At 41.2% G+C, this 10,900-nt stretch overlaps 1 protein-coding gene across 1 annotated transcript; it reads left to right on the forward strand.

Moving 5' to 3' along the window:
* The first annotated feature begins 88 nt into the window (after window positions 1-88).
* On the forward strand, window positions 89-5,277 carry LOC118106561 (transcription regulator protein BACH1). Its single transcript, XM_035155216.2, has 5 exons — window positions 89-181; window positions 1,573-1,830; window positions 2,426-3,592; window positions 3,679-3,885; window positions 4,089-5,277. Exons 2-5 carry the CDS (start codon window positions 1,591-1,593, stop codon window positions 4,467-4,469), a joined length of 1,995 nt encoding a protein of 664 aa, XP_035011107.2. The 5' UTR covers window positions 89-181; window positions 1,573-1,590; the 3' UTR covers window positions 4,470-5,277.
* The last annotated feature ends 5,623 nt before the right edge of the window (window positions 5,278-10,900 follow it).

The following is a 10,900-nucleotide window of genomic DNA, read 5'->3' on the forward strand; positions in this document are numbered from 1 at the left end:
GTTGTGATGTTATAATTTGAAATAGTGTGGCCCCCCTCTGAGGCCTGTGGCAGTGAGCATGCGCACTGAGTGCAGCGTTTCCTGGTCCGGGCTGTCACATGACCAGGGGAACGTTCAGGTTCCGGATGATCATCCCCACGCTCTTCTCACAAGTGGCAGTAACGTCCCGCTGACATGGCAGGTCAGTCAACATTCAGCCCCTTTTTAAAACTTTCACCTCTAAAGTTTGTTGTTTTTGTTTGTTTTTGTTTACTTCTAACTCGACAACAGGAAGCTCGCGTGGTGTGCTCGTGAAGCTAACGGTCCGGCCTTGCTAAAGCTTCCCCCGCTCGGGTTTTATGAAAACTCATCAAAATATGAGCTGAACATCTTTAATAACATATTTTTCAATGTGTTGGTTTATGAACGTCTTTCTTTATTATCTCATGACGCAACGTCACGCTGCTCCGCCAGGCCCCAGCTGAGCTTATCATGAGTCAGCGGTTTAAACTTGCTGCACAAGTTGGACATTAAACTCGTCCATGCTCCGCTGACTCGTCACTTGTCTTAAAGTGCTGGTGCTAATTGTTTATTTTTAACGTGATTCCTGAAGTAGTGTTAAAGTTTATAAGTAGTTTAATGTATCACGTTTTTTTTTTTTACTTTAATAAAGACAACTGCATCGTTTGCATTAGCTTCCCTCTCACGTGACCCGCTGACACTAACGTGCTGAGTTAGTAGATTTTAGTCCTAATAAGTAAAAGTATTAATATTTTAAAAAGTAATATTCTTCTATAGCTTTAATGTAATGTGACCCACTGACTCCAATCTAATGCCAAGTTGTATTATTACCCTACTTTACACCGGACACACCCATTTTCTATTTGATTTCAGTGCTTCAGATATGGTATTTTTTCATATCATGGAACCAAGTAACTCAAATTCATATCCGATATTATTGTTACAGACAAACAGGACATACCTCTTTTTATTGGATTTTTGTGTGTCCTTTATTTAATATGAATAAACGGGTAACAAAAACAAACAAAAAGATATGTATTTAATATATCTTTGTGTTTTTTTTAATGCTGAATTGTATTATTACATTATATAGTTGTAATGGTATTATTATTTAGTATCTGAGTTCTTTCCTTTTCTATTTGAATATTCCTACTTCAAACCTTTTGTGTTGGTTTTTTTTAAACATTAATATAAGAAGCACCAGAAAGAGGTGTGTCCTGTTTATCTAGGGTAATAATACAATTCAGTATTGTTTTTGAGTTACAGTGATTGAAAACAATATGCTTTCTTAAATATTTATATTCATATAAAGTGTCGGATGCGCTAAAATCCTTTATAAAGGGTTGTGAAAATACATTTCAGTATTAGTCAACCGATATGACATCTTCAAATATCTTGTTTTTACCGATCAACCGTCTACAGCCTGAAAGTATAGTTGTTATTTTCATAGAAGAAGAATAAAAAGAGTACTCGCGTTTTGATCAAGTTAATCAGAATTGTTTGCAGATTAATTTTGACAAATTTCAGACATAGTTTACATTGTGGTTTTATTCTGACTGTTGTCTGACACAGGCTGAGCTTGTAAGAACCATGTCGCTCCCAGCTCCTCGCATGTCAGAGTTCACGTTTCAGTCGGCAGTGCACAGCGCCCACGTTCTCCGCTGTCTGAACGACCAGCGGCAGCAGGATGTCCTGTGTGACGTGACGGTGGTGGTGGAGGACCGGAGTTTTCGGGCCCACTGCTCCGTCCTGGCCTCCTGCAGTGAATACTTTCACAGCCGGGTCGCCAGCGTCATCAGGCAGAACGCCATCATCACCTTGCCGGAAGAGGTCAGTGTCTTACTTTGGGAAAAGAAACGACACTGCTAAAATGTTGTTGGGCGTCTGTGCTTGAATTCTTTGTAAGTTACAGTTTCATAGAAATGTGTCGAGATCAGTTCCTCTTTCAAATGTATAAGTCATCTGAGTTGGGAGTGGGAAATAAGGCTGTTCTGTACTTGACAGGACTTTCTCATGAAACCAATACAGAGAGTTCTCGTTATCAATAGCTTAAATGTCGATTTACATTTAACAAGCTATAATATCTATAAATTAGTACATGCAAGAGCAGCTACCAAACACTGCAGAAAAAATGTCTGTTTACCTCTTGCACTTACAAACATAACTATGTAGGTGACAAAAATGTTGTATATTTGTCAGCCCCCTAAAGAATAACTAAGTTTATTACAGCTAGTTGTTTATTATATACTGGAGTTAATGTATTGAAAAGTTATTTACTCTAAATGTATGTGCAGTTTTAGGGCACGTAGGTAACTGCCCTGTTGAAGTGTAATTGCTTTGCTACCTTTTAAACTGTTCACATGTTTTATACTTGCATGGTTTTATTATGGCTTAAAAATATTTGCTGTACATCTTTTGTCCGCAGGTGACCGTGGAGGGGTTTGAACCGTTGCTTCAATTTGCCTACACATCAAAGCTGCTCTTCACCAAAGAAAACATTCATGCCATTCACAGCAGTGCTGAGTTTTTAGGCTTTCAAGACTTGGAGTCAGCGTGCTTTGATTTCCTCATCCCAAAGTTTTCTGAAGGCAGAAGGACCTTAGAGGAGGTCAGCCGGAGAGCCTGCTGTCGGAGCCGGGAACCCAGCACCAGTTTGGGCTCCAGTGTTGAGAGCAGCCAACCAAAATCATCTGCGCCGCAACGCTCGGTGCCTTCGGCAGGAGATGAACAAACAGACTTCCCATCCCAGTGTCCTCTGACCGCACAGAGTCAGACGAATGACGGCGAAGAAAACTTCTGTCTGGAGAACTGCGGCCCACAAATGGCCCCCTTAACTCTTGACTTGACGGCAAATGGAGTGTGCCCCATGTTGTCTTTGCCCTGCCCGGACTCCGACAAAGCAGATCCTCCGTCTCAGTTTTGTGAAAGAGACATTTTAGAGATAGGAGACGTGTGTAATCAAAGTGAGTTCAGTTTGGCAGACTGTGGCTTACCCTGTGAGCTGTCGACCCCCAGGGATGTGAATCCGCCGGAGCTCATTGAGCCAGCAGGCAGGGATGTTAAACAGACTGTCGAGACGCTTGGCGCTGAAACCAGCTGTAACCCCGGTTCGTGTCCAATCAACACATCAGGGGCAGAAAATTGCAGTGAGTTATTAGAGCAGAGTGCGGCTGGCCTCGAGCAGAGGGTGACAGGTGATCTCTCAGACCCGGCACTAGCTGCTTTAAGCCCCGAGGAGGGATTTGGGGAGAGGAGCAGTGTGGAGAGGGAGGTGGCTGAACATCTGGCAAAAGGATTTTGGTCTGACCTATGCCCGTCTCAAGGTCAACCCCTCCCCCTGGATCCCATGGACCAAAACAATTTAGCCAAAGCATCAGACTTTCATTGGCTTAAGCAGCTGGACTTTAACTCCAGTGCAGGAGACTGCCCTTTCCTCAGGGACCTAGGGACAGGTGATGACCTCGCTCCACGCACCGACACTTTGTCCCAGACAGAGGAGAGCCCGTGCATGTCCTCCTCAATCAACTCTGGGGACGACTCGGACCTGGACACAGATGGAGACACTGAGGCCAACAAGAAAAGAGCTGCAGAGGTCGTTGGAATACGCAACTAGTGTTTTATTGTTGATAGTTATAGATATTTAGCTAAATTAACGTAGCTTAACCCTGTTCTCCACAGATTCAGCTCCCATTCCCAGTGGAGCAGATCTCAGCGCTGACCCGGAGTGCCTTCCAGCAGCTTCTGAGAAACTATCAGCTGACTCCAGATCAGCTGGAGTTTGTCCATGACGTCCGTCGACGAAGCAAAAACCGCGTGGCTGCACAGCGCTGCCGAAAGCGAAAAATAGACAGCGTTCAACATCTGGAATGTGAAATCAAACGATTAGTAAGTTACCTTCGATATGTCCTGTGTCTGCAACATATTACTGAACTCAGTGTCTCTCTATAGTCAGAAGTGATTTGTGACCTTTATTGACCTCTAGTGGTGAACCTTTCATTTTACAGAGTAGTTTTAAGTTATAATTCTTTTTGTGCAAAACAAAAGAAGTCGAGTAAGTGACTGCTACTTCCTTGTCACCCTCTCCACAGAAAAGTGAGAAAGAGCTGCTGCTGCAGGAGCAAACCGAGCTGGAGCAGAACCTGGAGGAGATGCATCAGAGTCTGTGCGGGTTGTGTAAAACTGTGGAGTCGGGTTCCGATCAGGACCACCTGCAGCTTCTTGCCAAGCTCTCCTCACCGGACTTCACCATCCCCTCCCCGAGCCACTTGGTCAAAGATGAGGAGTCCCACATCACTATCGAAATGGTAAGTTGTTCTGCGGAGTGCGACCCAGAGGCGACGCCGGCAGACTCGGTTCAAAGTACTTCACCAGAGGCTGGCGCTCACACTAAGGAGGCAGGTTCTCCACAGAGCGGCCCTGTTCCTGCATCTTTTCTCAACGCTTGTCTGGACATGAACAGCAGCTTGTAATTGGACTCAAATTCCTCTGTCGTTTGTAATCATGCAAGGCCACGGGCAGGAGGTGAACTTTCAGTATATACTGTTATCCTCTACTGGGAAAAGACACACGTTTCCTGTGTATTTCACAGGAGAATTTTTCGACATGCATAAATGTCACAGTTCCTTTGCTGTATTTCTAATATGCATTTCACACAAAACCCAGTGTTTATCATTTCAAAGGTGCAGACAATTTTCAGGTAGTTCCCAAGAGGTTGCAAATTAGCAGGACTAATTAATTAAGTTTCTCAGGGACACACATAACCTGACTGTGTTTTGATTGCTAAAATACTTCTCTTTGCACAACCCCCCCCCCCCTCCTCACACCCACACAGACTCACAGTGTTCGATGCTGAGATGTTTCTTGTATTCTCGGTCTATCGTTATAAGTTTAAAACATACTGTTTTATTCCACCGGTAAATATGCAAAGCACTAACAGAACTTTTATTACAGTAACTATCAAGGAAACAGTACCACTAACATAATATGTACAGTTTAAAAGAAGAACTGTCAGCTTACTCCAGTGTTCGTGGAGTAGTTGCAGTGTGACTGAAAGTTTTGTAACAGAACATTAATTATGTTATTTGATGCAAAAATGTGCCTTATGCAGTAGTTTAGTATGAATAGAGAAAGGTCATCTTTGTTAGTTCTTGTCTCGAGGACTGTTGCACATTAACCCAGAGCTGCTTTCTCTTATGTCTACTTCTGTCTGCATGTCCAGTATTTTTAAAGAAATGCTTTCACAGGTTACACTTTAAAATAAACAGCATTTTGTTACCAGTCAGCGTTTTATTTCTGCTAATGATGTATATACCACTCAAACGAGGTGAAGTGCCACACGTTGGCCAGTAGATGTCAGTGCAACTCTACCTCACCAGCTCCTTTTCACCCTTAATTGAGTGAATAGATTATTAACTGTTTTTCCTTTGGCTCTTTCTTGAGAAATATTCATGGAAGATTAATTCTTTAAGTTGTTTAAACTTTGATTCATGACACAATCAACCAAACTGAAAAGATGGAAAAAAATAAAAGTCATGGAGGTTTGGACTGAGCTCTAAATGAGGAACAGGAAGCTGTTTCAGAATTACAATTATATTGTGTCATAGTAAGTATAACACTGTCTAATAGTCAAAACTCAACAGTTGCACATCGATTAGTCAGTTTTACTTTAGTTTTATAGATTAGGTTCACTTGACATGGAACTAAAATAGGGCTGAAATAATAGGAAAACTTAGATGAGGGTGATAAAAGACCTAAGACCCTGAAACTCTGCGAACAAGAACTTAGGAAAAACCTGTTGCCCAGCAGTGCAGGTGTAACGCAAAACACTTTGTGCTCCAGACTCACAAATGTAAATCCGTGAAAAGCCTAATTGATTCTGGCTTTGATGTCATTTGAATAAACCTTTATGAGTAACCTGCTGCATCATTGCTTCAGAAGCAGAGGATGTGACTAATGACTAATTTACGCATCTGCACATTCAGGTTCAGCGAGATGGAGATTGAGCACAAAGCCGCAGCTCGTCATCAAACCACAATGTATAGCAACCGTTCGCTGTCAGACAAGGAAAGAACAGTACCTGAGAAAGTGACTATCACAGTTATTGTTCAAGAGATACCAGTTAGCGGTTTAGGTTGGACGTTCGTGGTAAATGCAAAAAAAATACACAATCATTTCTGATGTTCCTATCTGACAAAAGCTCGATATTTGCCTCTAACATGAGACGTATCAGGCTGTTCTCCGAAGACCTTGAGCTCATCATCCTCATCAAATCAAATAATTCTGTTTAAAGTGTTTCTTAAAGTTATTTTGGAGGCAAATGTTGCTGCTTATTCTTGTAAACAACCATGAAAAAATTTGAAGGAGCACCGTTCATTCATCAAATCTGCAAACCTTGTTCAAATATCCATCACAACACGGTGGCAATCACTGTCTGATTAATTATTATTTTTTCTTATGATTATTTGCAGTGTTCTGCTGATGACTAAATCAAAACTGGGATGAATATTATTTAAGATTTAAAGTTGTATGGGTTTAAAAAGCTCTACCTAAGTGCTCCCTCTCGTTACAGAGTGGAGGTCAAACCAGTGTTTAACAAAGTTTTAAAGAGAACAACCATTTCAGTGAAATATCCCCTTCAAAGTTCAGGAAGCAATTTCATCAAGATGTTTTTATCAGTGGATATGAATTTCCTGTGCTGCTCTGTAGCAATGAAATATAAAGCAATCTGTTACCCTGAAGCAACTAATAAAACTCGTCTTTGAGAAGTTCACACGCACACAAAGCTGCGGCCCTTAACTCTACAAGTAGCGCTGCATCTAAAAGTCAAAGGGATTAGATGGAGATAATGCCCCGGACATCAGATATCATCTCTCCGAGCTGCCATGACACACATCTGCAAGAAAAGCCTCAAGTCGAAGTCTGTCGACACCTTCGAACACCGAACTGCTCCAAGCCGCGAGTCGGACCTGTTTCTGAACTTCCCTTCCCACCCCAAAAACAATTTAAGGAGGCTACCGGTGTTCGCATCTTTTATGCACAGTTCAGATTTTGGAGCATTGTAGCTCAAAAAAGTAAGATTATCCTCTTCTGCAAGCTACACAGGACGAGCGACTTGATTTGAGGAGGAAGCAGCTGTGCGGCATGGCAAGGTCAGGGGCCCATAATCCGCGGCCTCATTCATGCGAGATTAAAAACCTGCTCCGAGTTCTCATTAAGAACGCAGGGTTAGAAGATTAAAGACCAGCAAACAAAATGAAAGCAGTTTAAACCCAATCCTGGAATTCATCAGAATACCAAAACCTTAAACTGTCATTACAACGTGAGATTAATGCAAAGCCCCCTTGAACTCTGTATCTATCTTGATATATCTTCTGTGTCAGAGCCTATATTTCCTTTTTTTTCTCCAAAATATCTGGACCAAGATGTCTCAGCGTTTATTTTTCCACACCCCCCTTCTTTTCTGGTTTACTACTGTAATTTTTTTTTTTTTTTTAGATAAAACATTGTCAGTAAGAATTGGCTCAGATTACCGTCAATATAATTACCAGTCCTTTTTGATTCTTTTGTTATGTCACACAATGCATGGTTTTATTTTTTATAAAGTGTCGATCCATGTCCCTTTCACCTACTTTTCCAGTGAGCCAGGTCATTATCCTCTCACAGACAGACTCTGCAATACTAAGGTAGCTAGGATTAGGAAACAGGAGGCGCGGGGGGGGAGAAAACAAGGATTAGAAACTAAAACATCTGGAAGTTAGCTTGCTTGCAAAATTGCTAAATCAGAAAATATATATGTGCTAATAAAATGCTTTTTTTTCAGCAGGGTTACAGGGGACGATTCTTTTTGGACCACAGTTGTTTTCTAGTTGTTTGTGTTGATTTTCAAGGACAAGATAGTGCACGTTCGATGGCACCGTCTTCACGGCCCAACAGTCCCCTTAAATTCAACACACTCGTATATATCAGTTCCCTAAATGTGCCAGAGTTTTTTTTATTAAGATCCATGGATTCTTCTCTGGGAAATCAGTGTACAAAATGTCTATAAAACGCCCAATTTCACAAAGAAAGAAACAGATACAAAACTCCTGGATCTTCCCTCTGATCTGGAGCCGCACCAACATTTATTGGGTTCTCCCCTGATTCACACCCCGTCCTTCCACCAGGTTTCATGGCATTTTGACCAGTAGTTTTTTTTGCATAATCGTGCAAGAACCAAAAAATCTGTGGCACGATCTATTTGTCTTGACCTCAGTTAACACCAGATTATAGCCTGAGAGCTTTCAGATTCCTTCTCGTCTTCTGCACCTCATGTAAGATAAAGATGGCAGCGGCTGCAGCCATGTCCTTCACGCACTCCTCCTGCATGTGGAGCGATGAAGTGGGCATCGTGCTGGAGGTTCTTCAGCAGGGGTCAAAATCCTCGAGAAAGACACAATACTCATACAGTATAATCAATTCCAGCATAAGGTCCATGACCTTCTTGCAACACAGCATAAGTCTTATAAGCTGTTGAGCTACTGTAACTGATTACATGCTGCAGTCACTATGAACCTCATTTTGGGGGTAGTGCGGCGAGAGAGGGGCTGTATCCCATTGACAGGATTATATAAATGAGGAGCATAATACTGTAATCTCCCAGAGAAATGAGAGAAACCAGGGGGACATGTCGAACCGAGCCGCAGCTCGCACCCTGCTCTGCAACCGTCAGATTGTCAAACAGCTGGTTGTACAGTGACGGATTACATTCACACTTGTTTTATTTTTTTCTATGGTAACAGCCCCTCACTGTGTTGCATCTGTGGCACTATGGAGGGCGCAGGGTAATGTGCCTTTTCAGGACGTGATCCGGGAGAGAAGTGGTGCTGTGTCAGATTATGATTATTCAACCAGTCGTGGAGAAAATGTCTGAATTTCCTCAGAGTCAAGAGCCAAGTGGAAGAGCAAGAAAAGATGCAGAGCAAGCGTGTTTGATTTGAATTCGCTGCTGTGAGAGTTGGACGCAGCTTTGAGTCTTTTCTTCAGCTGAGAAGTGCAGAAACAAAATCCCTTGAACAAAGTCGCACACTGTGGCTTATTCCTGCATTTGATGTGTGCTGGTGTTCCCTGGTTGTAATGTAAAGGCTTTTCCCATGTTTGCCTATATTATAATTATTCAATTATGGATTTAATTGGCCATAATTAACAGCTAGACCATGTTACATCTTCAGTTAGTGATTAACTTGTGTTGAATTCATGTTCTTTGTTTTTTAAATCTAGTCAACAGAAGATTGTATTATTAAATGTATATGAATGTATATAATTCGTGTGATAGGAGATGTCTGTCCTCTGCTCGGCTTGGATTCTTCTCTTCATTATAGAAATAGATATTGAATGAGGTATAAACAAAATACAACATTAAACTGTTCTCATGTCAAAATCAAACAAAACTGGACTTTTGACTGAAAGAAAAAAGAACTTCAACACAGCAGAGTTGTTTGATTTCCACTTGGAATCAAACCTTGTTGTTGAGATAACTCAAAAGTGTTATATTTGGACCAAATGACTCTCTCGTGTACATTATATTATTTTGTTGGTGGACAATCCCACTAAATTAACCAGTTTGAATTTAAATCTCATTCAAACTCGTGGGGGCTTTGTTTATACTGAAACCAACGGTGAAATTGGATTCGATATAAATATTTGGCCGATCACATCCAGCTCAGCCCAGCTTAGCATCTAAAGCTGATGCATGAAATCATATTGTATCTCAAAAATAATCCACATAATAATCACAATCATCTTTTTCCATTTGCTAATTGCTCCATACGGGCAAACGTGATGTGGCATTGGACAAAGACGTGTGTTTAGATAAGGATTGTTGTTCCTGGCTCAACTCTCCTCTGTCATAAGCAACAATCACATCCAACCTGAGATTCTGCCGCATCGTCTTGAACGTGACGCAAATCCTATGATGCAGAAACAAAACGAGGTGCATTTGATTTCATCTGCAGGATTTTCCACTATGTGTAAAATCAAGTTTATGGTTAAATTGTAACATATAAATATTTTATCATAAGGGTTTGATAACGACGTCTGAGGAATCGTTGCCAATTTTTACTCCCGGAAATCGGGGTCAGCATCGGCCATTTCATTTAAACAATAACAAGTAAACCTGGGGTTGTGTGACACCTGTTACAAAAATAGGAAAACCACATTTTAGAAGGTTTAGTCTACAAAGATCTTCTCTGATATTTCGTGGATGAAATCGAAGGTTTTTGCGATCACGTGTCCGTTACAGTGAAGACAGAGGTCGTGCGTGCAGAAAAAACAAGTGATCAAAACCGAAACAACCAGAAATAAAGGGGTTAAGGGTGTAATGTTGTCACGCAACTTTTATCATTCTGAAACAATTCCAACATGACGAAAACGTATACATGCTTGTTCATGAACTTCATGATATAAAAAGCAAAAAAAAAACAAAAGTATAAGACATTAAGCAACTCGATGAAATTCAGAGGGAGCACTCATTCGTTTAACAAATCGGACACAACCGAGTAAATCAAAAGAGGCTTTGAAATACACGAGTACACACAAACATGGTAAGAAGTAGTGCTGTTATGTCTGTGCGCTATAAACCTACTGCAAACATAAAGATACCACTTACCACCACTTCCCCACAACATCATGGCAGGACAATGACATTTTTTTTCCACACAAAACGACAGTGTTACAGTTTGTTTTTTTTGTTGGTTTTTTTTTTTGCGAAAAACAGAAAGGCCAAGATGGTCAAGTGTCATGATGTCAGCAGTCGACAACCATCCGTCGTCATAGAAAGGGATTCAAATGAAAAATCTTCCAATCGGGGAACAAAATGTTCATGTGCTCTACATCAAAACTACTAAAAATACTAAATTCTGCGTTA

This window comes from Hippoglossus stenolepis, chromosome 4, assembly GCF_022539355.2.
Source record: "Hippoglossus stenolepis isolate QCI-W04-F060 chromosome 4, HSTE1.2, whole genome shotgun sequence".
NCBI lineage: Eukaryota > Metazoa > Chordata > Actinopteri > Pleuronectiformes > Pleuronectidae > Hippoglossus > Hippoglossus stenolepis.